The sequence below is a fragment of the Salmo salar genome, chromosome ssa13, assembly GCF_905237065.1.
Source record: "Salmo salar chromosome ssa13, Ssal_v3.1, whole genome shotgun sequence".
In the NCBI taxonomy this organism is placed as follows: Eukaryota; Metazoa; Chordata; class Actinopteri; order Salmoniformes; family Salmonidae; genus Salmo; species Salmo salar.
In genome coordinates, this window is record NC_059454.1 from 29,697,654 (window position 1) to 29,719,009 (window position 21,356).

Sequence of the window (21,356 nt, forward strand, 5' to 3'; positions counted from 1 at the left end):
AGCCATGACATCATTTTTTAGAATTTTCCAAGCTGTTTAAAGGCTCAGTCAACTTAGTGTATGTAAACTTCTGACCCACTGGAATTATAAGTGAAATAATCTGTCTGTAAACAATTGTTGGAAAAATTACTTGTGTCATGCACAAATTGTACTTTTGGAGAAATGTCCTCTGGTCTGATGAAACAAAAATAGAACTGTTTGGCTATAATGACCATCATTATGTTTGGAGGAAAAAGGGGGATGCTTGCAAGCCGAAGAACACCATCCCAACCGTGAAGCACGGGGGTGGCAGCATCATGTTGTGGGGGTGCTTTGCTGCAGGAGGGACTGGTGCACCTCACAAAATAGATGGCATCAGAGGAAGGAAAATAATGTGGATATATTGAAGCAACATCAAGACATCAGTCAGGAAGTTAAAGCTTGGTCACAAATGGGTCTTCCAAATGGACAATGACCCCAAGCACACTTCCAAAGTTGTGGCAAAATGGCTTAAAGACAACAAAGTCAAGGTATTGGAGTGGCCATCACAAAGCCCTGACCTAAATCCTATAGAAAATTTGTGGGCAGAACTGAAAAAGTGTGTGCGAGCAAGTTGGCCTAAAAACCTGACTCAGTTACACCAGCTCTGTCAGGAGGAATGGGCCAAAATTCACCCAACTTATTGTGAGAAGTTTGTGGAAGGCTACCCTTAATGATTGACCCAAGTTAAACAATTTAAAGGCAATGCTACCAAATACTAATTGAGTGTATGTAAACTTCTTACCCACTGGGAATGTGATGATAGAAATAAAAGCTGAAATAAATCACACTACTATTATTCTGACATTTCACATTATTAAAATAAAATGGTGGTCCTAACTGACCTAAAACAGGGAATTTTTATTAGGATTAAATGTCAGGAATTGTGAAAAACTGAGTTTAAATGTATTTGGCTAAGGTGTATGTAAACTTCTGACTTCAACTGTATGTCCCCATTACCAGTAAAACATAATCAAAATGTATTTTGCATACTTGCTGTGTTGATCATTTTGTTCTGTATCAAAGAGTGAAATGGAAGATAAAACACTACACATCTAATCAGCTGTTTTAAAAACACACACACAATCTCAATTGTCTTTATTTTATGATTATTTTATCTAAATAAAGACAGACTGTCCTGTTCAGGCACATAGAAATTATACGAATACATATGGAAGGGTCAACCCACAGAAGGAAATTAGTCTGGCTGGAGGTCAGTGCAAAATGCGGGGCATCACATAAACGTGACAGACAGTCCTTCACTGATGTTTGGCTACTGCTCCTGTGAGGAAAATAGTGAAGATAAAAGGGAGTCAATTTTCATCTGGATTTACATCTCCGTACATTATGCAAGAACAATGTACGATATTGTGCTGAATGTTGGTCCAACATACTATGCATTAGTAACACATCCTCAATACGAAATGTGCATGGACTCTTATACTGACCTTAATGTTTCTCTGAATTAGATATGGTGCTCTCAAATCATTCTGGCAGTTTGTGTATGCCATGCCAAGCCCCATTCCTAAGCCAAAGGCAACTGGCCAGGTGTGTCCTGTGGAAAGCAAAATATGTCCAATCTATTTTCTCTTGTATATACATTTACTCACAGGAATGTCTGAGTCACACTACCATGCTGACCTAAACCATACCGTGTGCAGATATTTTCTATTCACATGGTCCTTTCCTAGACTGGGAACTAAGACCACGTGGTCCAGTGAGAGCTTATGTTCCAAATGGTCTGGCCACAATATTTTTTAACTCCTGTTGAGTCCCATGTTAATTGACTGAATGCACACAGTTTTGGGCTATCGCACTAATTGTATGTCCCGCTGACTGGTTAACCCCTCCAGCGTGCTGAGATGACCTCACACTGTTTAATTTGAAAACATCTGTTGTAAATCAAGGGGGATGGCACTTGGGGGGCTGTGTGTGTGAGTGTTTGTGTGCATTTGAGTAACGGAGACCAAACACACAGAGAACCAACCAAATGTAAAAGCACGGCCCCACTCATTAATGACTTAATGTGTTCACAACATCAAAAGAGCCTCCCTAGATGCAAATTCTATGTGCTAGCTATGTAACTAACATGCATCTGGTCAGGGCTGAGTATGCCCCTTTCCAGCAGAGTTCCAGGAATTGTGGTTGATGCACAAACAGGCCAGCGCAATGCAACCTGGCTTGGCTTGGTTCGGTTCAGGTCAGTAGTGTGAAATAGTCAAGGCCACAATGGCTGCTCCACTGCAAGTATTCCACATTTTGCATCATCAGTCTGCACCCCAAAAATAATGTTTATCTCTGGCCATTGTTAATAATCCTGTGAACAGTGAAAGTACTCACGTTTGAAGAATACCACAGAAAACACGATTCCTAAGCCCAGACCAGCACCTTAAAAGGAGTAACATAGGGAGAAATGTTCAGGTAACAGAACTGAGACAGGAAATATGGGGCCAGAACCTGTACTGGCAGAGATGTAGCTAGCCATCTTGTCTCCACCAATGCACATCAAAAAGGATACACGATGAAAGCATTGTATAATGCCAAAGTATGATACCTTTAACACATTTACCTAGAAAATGTAAACGAATATTCAATGGCTTGAGACATAATAGGCTACTCGTATGCCTCTTGGCCCTACACCCCTTTGGACAAACACTGACAGGTTATAACTATGTAGTAGCAGCAACAATGTTTGCTGGCTACCAAAATATGTTGTTATTCACATCTTGCACGCTAGCTATGTGACTAGCTGGACTGACAGTGATTGTAAATTACTAACTGATACTGTAACAGTTAGCTATATTACGAGAATAGGATGGATGGATGGCTGGCTAGCTAGCTAGCTGCTGCTGCTACCACCACCACCACCACCACCACCTACTACTACTACTCGTCCTTAGCAGACCTTCTAACTAGCTCGGTAGCTAGCAGTAAGTGATAGCTAGCTAATACTGACATGTTGCTTTTAGTTGTATTATCTGGCAAAGCAGACTGTAGCTAACGTTCTGGAACAAATGGAGTTATTTACCAAGTTTAACGGCGCTATCTGCAAGGCATTGATCCAGCTTTTTCCCCAGTTCCTTTTCAGACATGTTTAGCTTTTTGCTTGCTAAAAATGTCAAACGCAGTCCTTGGATTTCGGGGCCGTAATCTAGATCTCGCGATAGCTCGTTTTACTGGAAGAGGAACATAATACTCAATCTAGCGATTGAACTGGGAAATTCAAAGAACTTTTTATAGCAAAAACTGGAAGAGTATTAGCAGCATCCGAGTAAAGGGACATTTTCACCAAATCTATCCATCAAGCAGGTGGTCCATATCTTGCAATGTCAGCGTTTCCTTTTGCTGTAAAATAAACAGTTTGAGGTATTTGATTACTATTTATTAAACATTAATACATTTGCTTATCAACGCATTGAAGAAATTACAGCTCCCTTTTTGCAATAATGACAAGACAGTTTTATGAGATTACATTGTCAAATAAAACATAAAAAAGAGCCTCAAATCAAATGTACTTATTAAAGAGAAGTTCTGGAACTTTGGCCACTACAGAAGTATTTTTTTTAAACTCCTGCTTTGGGCTGGATGTGCCAATCCGGAATTAATTTAAGTGATCCTTCCACAAGATCTAGTCCCAACACAAATCCCTGAGGTAAAGACAGTTTCAGGTTGGACATTCGACAGATATTCGCATGTAGTTTTCCTTACGTCCACCAACAGCAGTTAGGGACCATCAACATAGTGACAAATAAAAATGTTCAAATTTCAATTAGTCCTAAAATATTCAAAACTGGTTCTAGCTAACCCGATGGCATAGACACACATTGCACACACATTTTTTTGTCGATTTACATCTCACACTATTTTAAATTATTTATTTACATTTTTTAATTTCAATAGCTCTTTGGTCATGTGACCTACTGACTTCAAACAAGGTTCAGAATGTACACTCAGTGGGCCTACACATTGCACACCCTTTAGTTTGTTAATTTTCATCTCACATGTCTATACATTCATTTTCCAAACTTTAACATTTCAATAGCTCCTTGGTCATGTGACCTACTGACCTCAAACAAGGTTCAGAATGGCCACTGACTACCCTTCTATATTGCACACCCTTTAGTTTGTCCATTTTAATCTCACACAATTTTACATTAATTTGCCTGCTCTACCCCCCTGAAGGACAGTGTCACTCACACACCTATTCACTTGGGCTTCGCCCTGGGGCCTTCCTGACCTCCAGGCAGGCCCCTATTGACCTGGCCTCCACACCTACTCTCCCTACCCGGTCAACACCCCTCTCCCTTGGCCTTAGAGTATAGCTTACTCCCTGGAATTACTAAAATGTCTATAGTCCCGCTGTCAGGAACCACGTGCACCTGGTAACCCGCAACAGGCTCTGTGCTCCTGGTGAACCGCCCACTTTTTTCTGCTCAGAAACTAAGTCCCCATTCCAATCTCAATGGCCTGAGTGCTGCCCCCACCCCACGAGTCCGGCCGCCCATGCTTGGACTCGGAGTGCCCCCTGCCTTGATGGAGGCCTCCTTGTGCACCTGGTAACCTGAAACAAGCTCTGTGCACCTGGTGACCCGCACACTTTTATCCGCTCAGAGACTAAGTCCCCAACCCAACCTCCACAGCCTGAGTGCTGCCCCCAGCTCCTGAGTAACGCCCTTACAAACTAGACATCAGTCTGACATTCTGTCTTACAAACTACCTACGCCTACTCCCTTTGTTATAATAAATATCGGAGCTCATCCATTTGCCTCCTGTGTCTGCATTTAGGTCTCGCCTTGTGCTCTTATACCGTGGACATTCTGAAAGTAGTTTGAGGTCAGTAGGTCACATGACCAAGGAGCAATTGAAATGTTAAATTTTGTAAAATACATGTAGAATTGTGTGAGATGAAAATGGACAAACTAAAGGGTGTGCAATATAGAAGGGTAGTCAGTGTACATTCTGAACCTTGTTTGAAGTCAGTAGGTCACATGACCAAGGAGCTATTGACATTTTAAATGTAAAAAAATTCATGTAAAAACGTGCAAGATGAAAATGGACAAACTAAAGGGTGTGCAATGTGTAGGCCCACTGACTGTACATTCTGAACCTTGTTTGAGTCAAGTAGGTCACATGACCAAGGAGCTATTGAAATTCGAATGTAAAAAAGTTTGTACTTTGTTTACGCTCCCTAACTAATTCAACTAGGAATACAAAATGCTGCTCACATTTCCACGTTTATTAGCTTTGGAAAGCAAATTCATGTCCAAATCGTGAAAATAAGACCTGTGCAATGTTGTGCGCAATTTTTCCAACATCATGACACTTACTTGGTCTGTGGCTCAAGTGGTTTGAAAGCTAATGAGGTTTGAAAGTGCAAATATCCATCAAATATCCAACCTGGAACTGTCTTTACCTCTACACAAATCTAGGGTTCGGTGCAGTTGGTCATACGTTCTATCGGTTCGGTTGGTTGCCAGAGACGCGACCCAGTCCTTCAGTCTTTTTGTTCTGTATCTATGGATGCGACCCAGTCGTTTGTTCTAAATGTTCCATTGCCATACTGGCTGGCAACATTTTTATCCCTTGCTTGCTAGCCAGCCAACTATGGCTAACTCAGTCACGTCAGAAAGTGCAGTGATATTTTGTAGTGACATTTATTTTGATTCATACATAACAATGAGCCGCAATTTTGCCTGGCATAGAAAATGTGCTCACTCGTCAGGACACTGTTGTTCAGAGGATCTAGCCAACACAATCACTTCAAACTGAAGCTAGAAAGACTGCAAACTAGCTGCACTTTGTTAAGTTTTACCTTTTTCAATTGACATTTCTTTGTATATATCCATAAAAATGATGCCAGCTGATTCATGATTTCGACTGGCTGAGAAACGCTCACTGTCTGTCCAACCTCTCCTTCCAACACTTTCATTACTATGGGAAAGCTGGAGGTCAAATTTGAATATTGAAACAATGTTGGAAATGTCGGAGAGGTTTATACAAATCTCCGCTGTTGAAAACAAAATGTTAGTCTAAAAGAAATGTGAGATAATGTCTAGATGCTTTTTATAGTGGAGATCAAGTTTATAAATTGCCTGGCTGGGCTGATGAGACAGTGCATTGCGCAGTCAGATGGAACAGAGTAAATAGGCATTTTAATGTCATCGATTTAGCCGGTGGCAACTTTTGGAATAGACACAGGCTGGAATATGGTTTTAACCAATCAGCATTCAGGATTAGACCCACCGTTGCATAAACATGTATAATCTAGGAGCAAAATTACTGTTCTACCTCAATTAGTCACAAAATCCCTAGTTTTCTGGAAGCTGTGTGGCGCCATTTTGAGTAGGTCCGATCTCTCCGGGATCCTTGGTACGTTCTTACCCCATTGAAGTAGAAATTGAACATGGTTAAGGTAAGGGTTAAGTGTAACGTGTACGCTGGGAGTCAGGAAGCAAGTACAGGGAGTGAATAATTTAATAAATAGAACATACAAAATACAAAACAAGAAACACGAAAGCGAACAGACATGAAACCGAAACAGAGTCAATAATGCCTGAGGGAAAAAACAAGAGGAGTGACAGATATAGGGAAGGTAATCAGGGAGGTGGAGTCCAGGTGAGTCTCATGAGGCGCAGGGCGTGTTTCGATAGTGGCAGGTGTCCGTAATCATGAGACAACGAGCACCTGAAAGGGGGAGTGGGAGTAAATGTGACAGTACCCCCTCCCAGGCGTGCGGCTCCAGACGCAGGACGTCAACCAGAGGGACGGTCCCGGGGACCATGCCGGTTGCCTCAGCTGAGGCGCGGGGGCCTGACGAGCCGGCTGAGGCCCGGGAGCCTGACAAGCCGGCTGAGGCGCGTGGAGCCTGCCGAACAAGTCTTGAGAACCTGTCAAGCCAGCTGAGACATGGAAGCCTGATGAGCCAGCTGAGGCATCCCCCGTTGCTTCGGCAGGAGCACTTGGACCCGAAACAAGATTCTCTGGTCTGATGAAACCAAGATTGAACTCTTTGGCCTGAATGCCAAGCATCACGTCTGGAAGAAACCTAGCACCATCCCTTCGGTGAAGCATGATCATGGCAGCATCATGCTGTGGGGATGTTTTGCAGCGGCAGGGCTGGGAGAATAATCAACAGAGATGAACTGAGCAAAGTACAGAGAGATCCTTGATGAAAATCTGCTCCAGAGCATTCAGGACCACAGACTGAGACGAAGGTTCACCTTCCAACAGGACAATGACCCCAAGCACACAGCCAAGACAACGCAGGAGTGGCTTCGGGACAAGTCTCTGAATGTTCTTGAGTGGCACAACCAGAGCCCGGACTTGAACCCGATCGAACATCTCTGGAGACACCTGAAATTAGCTGTGCAGCAACACTCCCCATCCAACCTGACAGAGCTTGAGAGGATCTGCTGAGAAGAATGGGAGAAACTCCCCAAATACAGGTGTGCCAAGCTTGTTGCGTCATACCCAAGAAGACTCGAGGCTGTAATCGCTTCCAAAGGTGCTTCAACAAAGTACTGCGTAAAGGGTCTGAATACTTATGTAAATGTCATATTTCAGTTACATAAAAAATGAAACAAATTGCTAAAATTTCGAAAAAACTGTTTTTGCTTTGTCATTACGGGGTATTGACAAGGATTTTTTTGGTGTTGTTGAATAAGTCTGTAACCTAACAAAATGTGGAAGAAGTCAATGGGTCTGAATACTTTCTGAAGGCACTGTATACCCACAGAATTAAATAAACACAATTGACCAATTATATATATTCCCCATACGCAACTGGCGCACCAGTGTCCATATCCAGAACAGGATCAATACGGACCGTGGGTCCTGAATACCAAAACATTTGTAAAAAAATCTTAGTCTGGCTTCGACCCTTGGTCATATAAACACATAAGACATGGAAAAATGTGTAGAGTTGTGTAAAATATCTGCCCCATGCAAAATGAAAAATGTGCTTTAAAACTGCTACATTTTCTCTCCGCTAACAAGAAGGGTGTGAACAGTTTGGGGTTGCATGGGTTGCGAGGTGGGGGTTTGTTACTATGCCGATAAATGACTATCCATCCGGACCTTTGCCACCTAGGAAATGTGTGTGACGGGTCCTTTCCAAATAGTATGTGAGTACCCCTGATATATACCATAAACTGATGTCACGCTCTACGAAGAAACGGAGTCAATCATTTTTTAAATAATGCATGAATGTCAGAATCACAGGCTATTAAATGAAATTGTACAACAGATGTCCCACACTGCCTCCTTGCTGTGATAGAATTTGCATCACCTAGCTGTGAATGTGCACCGGCATGTATTAGCAGCTCAAGGCTCAGACACGCTCCTTCTCCGGGAGCGGAGCACTCTGGCTGGGAGGTGAGCTGGAGTGCCTGGCACGGGGATTAGCAGGAGGGAACACGACAAAAACCATGATACCTGTAGAGCACTTGTGGCCAGAGCCTTGCTTTCAAATGACACCCTCACAGTGGAGTATGTTCTATTCAACACAAATACTTGAGATTCACATATCCACAAGGAGTAGCAAATAGACTTCACACAGCTCTCTCTCACACAAACAACCAAACACCAACAGGAGCAATAGCATTAACCTTGTGTGTGTGTAGTAAAGAATAACTTGGAGAATTTGTTGTTTTTCCCTCTTCTTGCCATTCCACTCAAGCTGCCTTTGCTCTCGCACGTTGTAGCCCACCTCTCAATTTGCCCTCCCCCCAGCGAGTGTCATCATGACACGCAGCTTTGAAACACACAGCCACAGAATTGCTCACTCTGGCTCCAACGCTGAGGAAAGCAGGACTATTGGGCACGACGAAGAGATGGAATCAGTGCCGACACTTCTTATCACAACTGCAACAGGAGCCAATAAGAGGTTTTCACAGAAATGACTGATGGGCCCCTCTGTTAACCTTGTGAAGAATGTGGTGAACGGATTATCAAAACAGGACCTCAGTGGCTTCTCTTTATTCTCCTCAAGTGTCAGGAAAGCTTTATCAGCACTAACAAGCACCTGTGCTTCACAGGAATTGTTGGCATTCACAGACTGGGAGAAGAACAGGGAAGCTCTCACATTGACCAATGTCAACCACTGCTATGGGCAACTCCACCTTACCTGGCTTAGAGGCAGCAACTGCAAGTGTGGATGCTGTTAACCCTTTAGGGAGCTCCAATGGCAGCTTGTCCGAAACCAGTGCCTGGGGCATCAGTGGCAGTGGTCCGTGGCTGTTGGCGTGCATGTTAACCCTTATCATCCTGATGACGGCTTGTGGCAACACTCTGTTGATCGCTCTGGTGTTTGCCCAACGCTCCTTACGCAACACCTCCAACTGTTTCCTGGTGTCTCTCTTCCTGTCTGACCTGATGGTGGCTCTGGTGGTGATGCCGCCGGCAATGCTCAATGTGCTGTACGGTGCCTGGGTGTTGTGGCCGGGCTTCTGCCCCGTGTGGCTCTGCTTCGACGTCATGTGCTGTAGTGCCTCCATTCTCAACCTGTGTGTGATCAGCCTGGACCGCTACCTCCTCATCATCTCGCCGCTGCGCTACAAGCAGAGGATGACCCCTCCCCGGGCCCTGCTTCTGGTGGGAGGGGCCTGGGGTCTGGCCGCCCTCACCTCCTTCTTGCCCATCAAGATGAACTGGCACAGCTTGGGTCATGGGAGTGGCCATTCCCCAATGCATGGGGCTGGCAGTGCCAACGTCAGCACATACCCAGAGCTGAGCTTGTGGTATCACGCCTCCTACATCCAGCTGTCGCCCTCCGGTGGCCTGTCCTTCCAGTGTTGTCTGCGGGTTACCTTTCCTTTTGCCCTGGTGGCGTCCGTCCTCACCTTCTTCCTGCCATCCAGTGCCATCTGCTTCACCTACTGTCAGATTCTCCTGGCGGCGCGGAGACAGGCGAGGCGGGTGGCGGCGCTAAGTCAACCGCCGTACCCGCACCATTCGCCTGGGGAGCCTTCTCACCCTCCGTCACCAGGTGGGGGGCGCCGCCGGACATGCTCACCTCGAAGGAGATAACTACAGTCATCAGGAGCGCCCTGTGTCACGCCACGTGCCGGTGAGAGCGTGGGGTGGTAGAGGAGATGAAGGGGGATACAATGAGGCTACATCCCAATGCTGTATAATCCGTCCCTGCATGATCACTGTGTGCCTGGATAGGTTTCCACCATGGTGCCTTCTCCACCTCTCATGTCCTCTCAGATTAGTTGTCATGAAGGAAAACAAATGTGGGGATCTAGCTAAAATAATTAGGACACGGCCATTGACTTGGGAGATGGATTCAAGAATTTGAGATTACGAAGGTGTTGTGGGCTGATTAGGTGTGTGTACACTCCCCTACGTATTTATTTGGACAGTGAAGCTAAAACTTTCAATTTGGGTCTATACTCCAGCATAAAATATATATATATGAGGCAACAGTACAGAATGTCACCGTTTGAGTGTTTTCATGCATATCTGTTTTACCGTTTAGAAATGAATGCACTTTTGGTATCTAATCCCCCCCATTTGAAATTCACTTAAAGTGTATTCAATTTAGTCAAAAGTTTAGTGTTTTATCCCATATTACTAACACACAATGATTACATCAAGCTTGTGACTTTACAAATTTGTTGAATGCATATGCAGTTTGTTTTGGTTGTGTTTCAGATTATGTTCTGCCCAACAGAAGTTCATGGTCAATAACAAATCCTCTGAAAGATACAAAGGGGGAGGAGGTGCAATGGCGCCTGTTGATGGAGAAGTGGTTGCTAGTTAGAATAAATGGCACAGACATTGGATTGTATTTTTGTAGTCAATGACCTGTGCCTACACTCCTGAGATTGAGGGCCTTGGAAAGTAATTCATAACAATGTTATTCCACACGGACTTTTCAATGTATTCAACAACACTTCACATCTCTTTCAATGTGAGCATTACATCTTGTTAAATGCAAGAGTTAGGCCTACATACCTTTCCTTTTTTCTGAGACTCCTCGACATATCAGGCCAAGGATGCATCTAAAGTGACATCTTCTTGTCTCTTCTCCTGAAAGCAATGTGTTGGAAGCTATAATTTATTTTATTTTGCTACTCCAGCTATAAATGTTAGCTTTTGTGTAAGTGCACATTGTTACATAGGTGCTTAAAGCTATTTATACCGGTTTGCTGTTTGTACACAATTAACCTTCTATGCATTAGATTTGTGCTCACCCTGGAAATATTGTTTAATTCCACTTCATTGTTTTAATTTAAATTCATTAGCAAATCCTTGAAATTGTGCATGCCGCGAACAGGTAAAACAGTTTTAGGGTGGCAGGTAGCCTAGAGATTAAGAGCGTTATTCTTATCCCCGAGCCAACTAGGTGAAAAATGTGTCGATGCGCCCTTGAGCAAAGTCCTTAACCCTAATTTCTCCTGTAAATCACTCTGGATAAGAGTGTCTGTAAAATGTTTTAAGAATCATGTAACAATGTGGACCTGTAGCTACCTTGTAAAATTAAATAAATATCTAGGTTTTTGGATACATTGAGATGCAGTCTTTGCCTGTGTCCAAATACCTATACTAGTATACTACATACTTAAACTGCATACTATGTACTCATTGTCGCATAGCCTGTACCGTTTAGTAAAAAGTAGGCTATACAGCATGCCACAGCCACAACGCAGTAGCAGCTCCTGACTGGATGGGTGGATTTTTCAAATTCAGACATGCATCACATTAACCAGCATGATAATATTTAATTTCAAATTAGATTAATTTCTCTAAACTCTGAATAGAATAGTATTGGAGTTATGGGCTTACTCAGGCTGGTTATATGCAGACTATCACATTCGACCTACACTGTAGCCCGTATAATCCATCTATCCTATTTAAAAAAGACTGAAGACAGAAACAGATCATTTGGTTCCATTTAAACAAATGCATTAGTGAAACCAAAGTCCTGTAACATATCAATTAAATCAAATAGCCTAGTAGGCACACCAAAACTTTTCAAATGTTCACATCAAAAGGCTATTGCACAGAAAAACCTGGAACCGCTGGACAGCAACATAAACTAAAGCACTGATCAGAGGGACCAAGATCAAAATGACTGCTAAGGCTTGATCCATAAATGACTGATGTGATTTCAATAACGCAGCCACATCCCGAGATCCACGGTGCCGACAAATTCAGAAATCAAAAGATATCAACGCAAAAAAAATATCAACGCAACATGCAACAACTTCAAAGATTTTATTGAGTTACAGTTCATATAAGGAAATCAGTCAATTGAAATAAATGAATTAGTCCCTTATCTCTGGATTTCACATGACTGAGAATACATATATGCATCAGTTGGTCACAGACACTTAAAAAAAAAAGTAGGGGCATGGATCAGAAAACCAGTGACCACCATTTGTCTCATGCAGCATGACACATTTCCTTTGCATAAAGTTGGTCAGGCTGTTGATTGTGGCCTGTGGATGTTGTCCCACTCATCTTCAATGGCTGTGCGAAGTTTCTGGATGTTGGCGGGAACTGAAACACACTGTCGTACATGTCGATACAGAGCATCCCAAATATGGTCAGTGGGTGACATGTTTGGTGAGTATGCAGGCCATGGAAGAACTGGGACATTTTCAACTTCCAGGAATTGTGTACAGATCCTTGCAACATGAGGCTGTGCAATATCATGCTGAAACATGAGGTGATGGCAGCAGATGAATGGCACAACAATGGGCCTCAGGATCTCGTCACGGTATCTCTATGCATTCAAATTTTCAGCGATAAAATGCAATTGTGTTTGTTGTTCGTAGCTTAAGCCTGCCCATGCGATAACCCCACCGCCACCATGGGGTACTCTGTTCACATGTTGACATCAGCAAACCCCTTGCCCCAACAATGCCATACACGTTGTCTGCCATCTGCCCGGTAAAGTTGAAACCAGGATTCATTTGTGAAGGGCACACTTCTCCAGCATGCCAGTGGCCATCGAAGGTGAGTATTTGCCCACTGTTACGACATCGAACTACAGTCAGGTCAAGACCCTGGTGAGGATGACGAGCAGGCAGATGAGCTTCCCTGAGATGGTTTCTGACAGTTTGTGCAGAAATTATTTAGTTGTGCAAACCCACAGTTTCATCAACTGTTCTCAGACAATCCCGCAGGTGAAGAAGCCGGATGTGGTCCTGGGCTGGCATAGTTACACAGTGGACATTCCTGCAGTCAGTATGCCAATTGCACTCTCCCTCAAAACTTGAGAAATCTGTGGCATTGTGTTGCATGACAAATCTGCACATTTTATAGTTGCTTTTTATTGTCCCCAGCACAAGGTGCACCTGTGAATGATCATGCTCTTTAATCAGCTTCTTGATATGCCACACCTGTCAGGTGGATGGATTATCTTGACAAAGCAGAAATGCTCACGAACAGGAATGTAAACAAACATTTTAGAGAAAAGCTTTTTGTGCATTTCTGTGATCATTTATTTCAGCTCATGAAACATGGGACCAACACTTTACATGTTGTGTTTATATTTTTGTTCAGTTTAGTTTAAAAGAGAACAAACACTTTTCAATGAGAAAACAGAAATCCGCTATTCAGCATCTTCCCAATTAAGCAGCCTAGTTTTTTTGTCTGGCTACTTGAAGACAACCAGGGCCTATCACTCGCAGCCCACCTCTTCCAATGCATTGTGGAAAACTGTGCATCAAATTATACTAGATGAAGAACTGAAATGAATAGTCCATCACATCATGTCATTTTGAACCATACTAGATTTTTGAAAATTAACATTCTATAAAACCTATTTCGCATACTGAGAATACATTATTGCGTTGTTTCCTGCTGTTAGTTGATTTCAGTAGCACATCTCCATATCTAATTAACCAGCTGTTGTCAAACCGAAATGAGTATGACATCCGGGCATTTAAAGTATACTTGATTTTTGAAATGTCGCATACTACTAAACCGTGTTTTTTTTTGCATACTCAAACGGCCTATTTAGGATGCAAGTGTAGGTATTCGGACATGGCCCTTGTCTCTGACAGCCCTGTCTGTCCCTCTGTCCTCAGTTGTCGGTGAACAGCGAGCGGCGGCTGGCCCACCGGCAGGGACGGAGGGCAGTGAAGGCCAGTCTGACCCTGGGAATCCTGCTGGGCCTCTTCTTCAGCGCCTGGCTGCCCTTCTTCATCACCAACATGGCCCAGGTCAGTGACTCAAACTGCATCGGCCTCTTTATTAAAGAGTGATTTAAACAAACTATTCCATTAAAGTCAAGCATAGAAGAGTATACATGTTCTCCTGAAATCCTAGTGAAATCTCAATTTCCAAACGTTCACTTTACCTCCACATTAATAAAGAAACTGGCCTATAAAATGCACAATTGAATCTGGTCATTATTTCTCTTCGATATCAATGATATTGTTTCTTCTTGCAGCGCTTGCAGTAAACTCTGGGATTCAAAGCACATTTCAATCGAGGGCTTTAAAAAAATATATCAGCTAAACACTAGGAATCTTTAAATTGGTTGAAGCTTATCTTCTCAGGGTCGAAACTTGCAAACCACATGCACACAGTATATTGTATAGCACATCTGTTATCTTTATGTTTGTGTACACCCTTCCTATTCATTGCCAATTATTCCCTGTATTACAGAACCTAGACCACAGCCATTCCATGTGTGACGTTCCATCTTATGGCAATTAAGTTTGCCTTGTGTGTGCTCTGAGGTTGCCTTATTCCTGTGGGAAAGGTGTCAGCTAGAACAGGGTTTCCCAAACTCGGTTATTTGAACTAGCTGTGTAGTGCTAAGAAAATGCCAAAACGTGCACCAAAACGTGCACCAAAATGGGGTGGGGGGGTGGGGTCAAGTGGATACTAAATAGATTTGTTGTATGAATAGAAATCGATGCCGGTCAAGTGGAATAATAAGCAGTAGAAAATTAAAGACAGGAATTTTGCTTGAAAATGTTCCCTTATCTACTGGAACATACTGTATATTTGATGTTCACTCATCCTTCTTGAATTTAGTTACAAATTCTAGGAGACAGACAAACTTTTTTATTTTACTTTTGCCAAAACAAATTTTTATATTGTAATATTATTGTAGGATGTCTCACATGTAGAGTATATCTTCATTCACAGTGAAAAACTAACATTTTGGAATCCTATTTCTTTCAATTCAGGTCTGTGGTCCTCATCTGAGCTCCATATTTCATTCTCCTCAGTGACTCGATTGGGTGTTTTTACTGTTCCATCACTCAGGTTTATCATTGCTGGAGTGTTGCCACATGTGGTTCAGCATAAAAGCAATGTGTGAAATACAATTGGGCGGGTGGGGCTCATCCCAAGAATGTGTAAATACCATGGTCTTTTTGGGTTGTAGAATTTTAGGGAGAAAAATGATAAGATGCTTGATTAGATGAAAGAAGCCAAACATAAAATGTACCCTCCTTCACCATTTGCTCATTATCTAAAATCAAGGGGAGCATGTTAATATTCAGGATTAAGTGTGTGACATAAAAGGATTTAATCTAAATTGATACTTATCATTGTCCTGCTTTCAGGCTTCCAATGATCCAGTCATTTCATTTCCCATCTGTGTCCCTCACTTCACTCCTCCAGAATATAGCAGACAGAGGGCTCAAGTGTCTGCCTTCCTTTCACATGCAATGTGGTATGTGAACACCCCCCTCCCTTTTTTCAGCTTCTCACTCACTGCCTCCCTCATTCATCTTCATAATATAGGACACTCCAACAGCAGTCTTCTCCCTTTCTCTCTGATATGCCATAGTGAGCCTGTCTTTCACCCTTCTATGGGTTACGTCCCTGTATGTATAAGCAGGGTTATGTCCCTGTATGTATAAGCAATATATTTTTTATACTTTACACATACATACATATACACACACACACACACACACACACACACACACACACACACACACATACATACATACATACATACATACATACATACATACATACATACATACATACATACATACATACATACATACATACATACATACATATGTAAAGTATGTGTATATATGTGTGTGTGTGTGTGTATATATGTATGTATATGTATGTTCTACTTAGGTTCTGTACGCTAATGAAAAGAGCCTTTACAATATTATTTTCTGTTTTACCTCTTACTGGCTACATATTTCTTATAAGAATAATTTTCATTAAAAAAAAAAAATTCACAACATCTTCAAGCTACGTACATACTGAACACAACCCCGGTGCCTGCCTTTTGCTCTCTCTCTCTCATCAGGCGGTATGCGAGTGTGTTCCCCCGGCGCTCTTTGACGCCATCACCTGGCTGGGCTACTGTAACAGCACCATGAACCCCATCATCTACCCGCTGTTCATGCGTGACTTCAAACGGGCCCTGGGGAGGCTGCTGCCCTGCTGCTCCACTCACTCGCCCCGCAGACCCTCACTGGCGCTCTCCCTCTCCCTCCGCAACTCTGGCGAGCCCAACCTGCCCACGGAGCCCCCCTCCCTGGCCTCCGACCCCCCACAGCCCCCCGCCACCGCCACAGACTCCGTCAACCTGTTTGACGACGACCACGCTGGGATTGAGCTGCCCCTGCTGTTACCAAATCAGGTGGACACGCTGGACTGAAGAGGAGGATGGAGAGTAGAGTGTGAAGAGATGTTACATACTGTAACTTATTACCACCAAGGGGAACTTGGCTGAGGGGAAAGGTTGGAGGAAGGTGTAATGTTAAACTCATCAAAGCGGCACTTGTGGGTGGTAGCAAGATGGAAAAAGAATCTAGACTGTGCAATTTAGTGAGCATACAGGGCAGGAGTGGATGAGAGAGAGCTAGGTGCTGAGAATCACTGGGTGACTACATTAGATGACATCACTGTGATAACCATTATAAAAAATGCCAGGGACTCATTCATGCTGCATTGTCTTCATATCCACAAAAGTGGGAGGATGTCTATAAATAGTATTGTAATTAAATGTTTTTAATTAACATCCTCTCTACATTAAAATTACATTACTTTAACACACTATACAGTGCATACATTATTCATCAATTATTAGGCTGCCATAGTTAAATACATCTAAAAGCCCTAAGGGGTTCACATGTTCATGATTAGTTCAATTAAGATGTTTTTCACTGGAAGTTGCCATTTGTGTCCACTGATGTCTTCACTGAGTGTTCTGGCACCCGAGTGTGCTGAGAAGCTAAAGGAGGTCTTTCCACACACAACTGTGATGTTGTTGGTAATTCGTGCTGAGAAGAGGCAGAAGAACTGCAGTTGGTCCTATAACCTCCTATGTTCGCCTGTTTGGTCCCATGTGTTGATGTGATCCCTCAAACTCGAGATGGGAAGCTGCACCGTTGTCCTTATGGGTGTCATTCCCCTCAGAACTATGTTGCAGGTTACCCTGAACACTATATTTTCGGAGAAGGAAAAGTGGGATTTCTGGACATATTTTCAACCCTTCGTAGATGGAAATGAAATATGTATACCGTGGACTTGTTGTAATAACTGGACATTATTTGACACTTTATAGATTTCACGTTGTGTAACTGAAGTTTTGTTGTGAATAAAAACACCATGTTGCTAAATTATGCTTTATATACTGCAGCCATCGTTGACGGTGACAACATTGTGATGTGACAGACGATGGTTTAGCTTATTTGAACTTGACTGGCGCCGCGCACGAGAGTCGGGCACGAGTGACATTCCGAGATATTTCCCTATTCCTATTTGCTATAGCCTATTTCAATAAATGTTATATACAGAACGCAAGGTTTTTGTCACAACCGGGCTTGTGGGAAGTGACAAAGAGCTGTTATAGGAACAAGGCACAAATAATAATAATCAATAATTTTGCACTTTATTTAGCCATCTTACATAAAAAAAAACGTATTTGTTCATCAAAACATTTGGAGTAAGAGGACAAGTACATTAGAGTGTCTAGCTTGAGAAACAGACGCCTTACAAGTCCTCAACTGGCAGCGAAGAGGCGACTCCAGGATGCTGGCCTTCTAGGCAGAGTTCCTCTGTCCAGTGTCTGTGTTTTTTTGCCTATCTTAATCTTTTATTTTTACTGGCCAGTCTGAGATATGGCTTTTTCTTTGCACCTCTGCCTAGAAGGCCAGCATCCCGGAGTCGCCTCTTCACTGTTGACGTTGAGACTGGTGTTTTGCGGGTACTATTTAATGAAGCTGCCAGTTCAGGACTTGTGAGGCGTCTGTTTCTCAAACTAGACACTAATGTACTTGTCCTCTTGCTTAGTTGTTCACCGGGGCCTCCCACTCCTCTTTCTATTCTGGTTAGAGCCAGTTTGCGCGGATCTGTGAAAGGAGTAGTACACCGCGTTGTACGAGATCTTCAGTTCTCGTACAAATCAATTCATAACATTTTTGACATGCGTTTTTCTGGATTTTTTTGTTGTTATTCTGTCTCTCACTGTTCAAATAAACCTACCATTAAAATGATAGACTGATCATTTCTTTGTCAGTGGGCAAACGTACAAAATCAGCAGGGGATCAAATACTTTTTTTCCTCACTGTATGTATTTAGATATTCCATAAACAATTTGCCGTTTCCAGCTACAATAGTCATTTACAACATAAATAATGTCTACACTGTATTTCTGATCAATTTGACGTTATTTTAATGGACAAGAAATGTACTTTTCTTTCAAAAACAAGGACATTTCTAAGTGACCCCAAACTTTTGAACGGTAGTGTGTATACAAGAATCCAAGGGAGTGATGAGTTACATTTACGTCATTTAGCAGACGCTCTTATCCAGAGCGACTTACAAATTGGTGCATTCACTTTATGATATCCAGTGGAACAACCACTTTACAATAGTACATCTATATCTTTTTTTTTGGGGGGGGGGGGGGTTAGAAGGATTACTTTATCCTACTCGCCCAGAAACTAGAATATGCATATTATTAGTAGATTTGGATAGAAAACACTGAAGTTTATAAAACTGTTTGAATGGTGTCTGTGAGTATAATATAACTCATATGGCAGGCAAAAACCTGAGAAATTCAACCAGGAAGTGGAGGATCTGACAATTGTAGTTCTTCTTTCTAGTCCCTTTTGAAACTACAGTTTCTGTGGGGTCACGTTGCACTTCCTAAGGCTTCCATTGGCTGTCAACAGCCTTCAGAAAGTTATTTCAGCATTCTCCTGTCACTGGGCAGATAATAGGAGCTCAGTCAATCAGTGGACTGCCTGTGGACAAAGGGATTGGATATGTGCGGTCCCGCGAGCGCGCCGTTCCTTCTTTTTCTTCTTGAATGAATATGCTATTGTCCGGTTGGAATATTATTGCAATTTTACGTTAAAAATACCATAAAGATTGATTTTAAACAGCGTTTGACATGCTTCTAAGTACGGTAATAGAACATTTAGACTTTTCGTCTCTGGTACCACGCTCGCGCGTTATGCCTTTGGATAAGTGATCTGTACGCACGAACAAAACGGAGGTATTTGGAAAAAATATGGATTATTTCGAACAAAAACAAAATTTCTTGTGGAAGTAGCAGTCCTGGGAGTGCATTCTGACGAAGATCAGCAAAGGTAAGACAATATTTCTAATACTAATTCTGAGTTTAGGTTGTCTGTATAGCTTGCTGTGATGGTGAGCTATGTACTCAGAATATTGAAAAATGTGCTTTCTCCTTAAAGCTATTTTAAAATCTGACACAGCGGTTGCATCCAGGAGTCATCTATAATTCTTTAAATAATTGTTATATATTTTGTCAACGTCTATGATGAGTATTTTTGTAAATTGATGTGCACATTCACCGGACATTTTGGTGGGAATACATTTTCTGAACATCACGCGCCAATGTAAAATGCTATTTTTGGATATAAATATGAACTTTATCGAACAAAACATACATGTATTGTGTAACATAATGTCCTAGGAGTGTCATCTGATGAAGATCGTCAAAGGTTAGTGCTTCATTTAGCTGTGTTTTGGGTTTTATTGACACGTCCTTGCTTGGAAAATGGCTGTGTGATTATTTTTGTCTATGTACTCTCCTAACATAATCTAATGTTTTGCTTTCGCTGTAAAGCCTTTTTGAAATCGGACAATGTGGTTACATCAAGGAGAAGTGTATCTTTAAAATGGTGTAAAATAGTTGTATGTTTGAGAAAGTTGAATTATGACATTTTGTTGTTTTGAATTTGCCGCCCTGATATTTCACTGGCTGTGTCCCGCAGGTGGGACGCTAGCATCCCACGTAGCCCATAGAAGGTAACATACTCTCCTTAACTATCTTGCCTAGCCATTTAAAAAACCTAGGCTGACTTTGGGCTTTCATTGCTTTATGCATGCATAGCTTTCTCCCGATCAAACAATTAATACATGTAACAGAGTTCCATCTCAAAGTTGTTTGAATTGCCTAAAAATGTAAGGTAGCCAGGGGAACAATAATGAGAGAGAACAAATAATATCAATATGGAAATCAACTGGATGGTGTTCAGAGATAGAAGGGAGGGGTTGAGTGGAGCTGAAGGACATTATGAATAGCAAATAGAAATGGCCAACCCTCCTACTAGACCTATCATAAAAGCTATAAGACAAGTTAGTTACGAACCATAGCCTATTTACCAAATATTCTAACAGCCTAAGAAGGTGTTGTCCTAAAGTTGAGAGATTGAACAAACAATATTAAGAGGATGAGGCAATCATTATCAGGTCCTGAGGATGGTAAACTTTGCTTCTATCCAGCCCATGATTTATCCTAACTGACTTTGCTCTGTTATGTGCACGATCCCCTAGGGCTGACCCCATTTAGTCGACTGGTTGATGGGTTGTTGATCGACAGATTTATTTTTTTTCGTCTAGTAGGCGCAAATATGTATTTTTCATTGCACACAAGACACCTGTCTGACTCTCGCCTGTCTCAGTTGCTAAGGCCACGTGGATGGCACAGTCCATCACTCTAAGCAGTGGTGATTTTAGCATGTAAATCTTGGTGGGACAAATTTTATGCATGCCAGCAAGCCACTACACAACACTAAACAATACATTAATTACACTATAACGGTGACCACAAACTGTTAGGGCCTACATAAAACAATCCCAACAGCAGAGCTTCTTTTCAGCACCATGGATTCAAATCAAATCACATTTTATAGGTGAAATACACATGGTTAGCAGATGTTAATGCGAGTGTAGCAAAATCCTTATGCTTCTAGTTCCGACAGTGCAGTAATATAACAATTCCACAACTACCTAATACACACAAATCTAAAGGGATGGAATATGGATGAGCAATGACCGATCGAAGGCGTGAACACCACCCACCACTTCCGAGTATATTACTCACCAACGTCCAGTCTCTAGACAACTGTCACAAA

At 42.3% G+C, this 21,356-nt stretch overlaps 2 protein-coding genes across 2 annotated transcripts; one reads left to right on the plus strand and one right to left on the minus strand.

Moving 5' to 3' along the window:
• Positions 1–1,101: 1,101 nt before the first annotated feature.
• On the minus strand, positions 1,102–3,324 carry LOC106566851 (MICOS complex subunit MIC10). The gene is made up of 4 exons (XM_014135342.2): positions 3,047–3,324; positions 2,359–2,406; positions 1,467–1,573; positions 1,102–1,300 (listed from the first exon to the last, which is right to left on the minus strand). The coding sequence occupies exons 1-4, from the start codon at positions 3,108–3,110 to the stop codon at positions 1,292–1,294; spliced, it is 228 nt and encodes a 75-aa protein (XP_013990817.1). The 5' UTR covers positions 3,111–3,324; the 3' UTR covers positions 1,102–1,291.
• Positions 3,325–8,815: 5,491 nt separating this feature from the next.
• Positions 8,816–17,823, plus strand: LOC106566850 (5-hydroxytryptamine receptor 6). The gene is made up of 3 exons (XM_045692748.1): positions 8,816–10,035; positions 14,061–14,195; positions 16,268–17,823. Exons 1-3 carry the CDS (start codon positions 9,109–9,111, stop codon positions 16,619–16,621), a joined length of 1,416 nt encoding a protein of 471 aa, XP_045548704.1. The 5' UTR covers positions 8,816–9,108; the 3' UTR covers positions 16,622–17,823.
• Positions 17,824–21,356: the final 3,533 nt, after the last annotated feature.

Coding starts and splice junctions, on each gene's coding strand:
- LOC106566851 (XM_014135342.2), bottom strand. CDS start 3,110: ATGTCTGAAAAGGAACTGGGGAAAAAGCTGGATCAATGCCTTGCAGAT. Junction 2,407..3,046: donor AGATAGCGCCGTTAAACTTG/GTAAATAACTCC, acceptor ACTCCTTTTAAG/GTGCTGGTCTGGGCTTAGGA. Junction 1,574..2,358: donor TTCTGTGGTATTCTTCAAAC/GTGAGTACTTTC, acceptor TGCTTTCCACAG/GACACACCTGGCCAGTTGCC.
- LOC106566850 (XM_045692748.1), top strand. CDS start 9,109: ATGTCAACCACTGCTATGGGCAACTCCACCTTACCTGGCTTAGAGGCA. Junction 10,036..14,060: donor GCCGGACATGCTCACCTCGA/AGGAGATAACTA, acceptor CTCTGTCCTCAG/TTGTCGGTGAACAGCGAGCG. Junction 14,196..16,267: donor TCATCACCAACATGGCCCAG/GTCAGTGACTCA, acceptor CTCTCTCATCAG/GCGGTATGCGAGTGTGTTCC.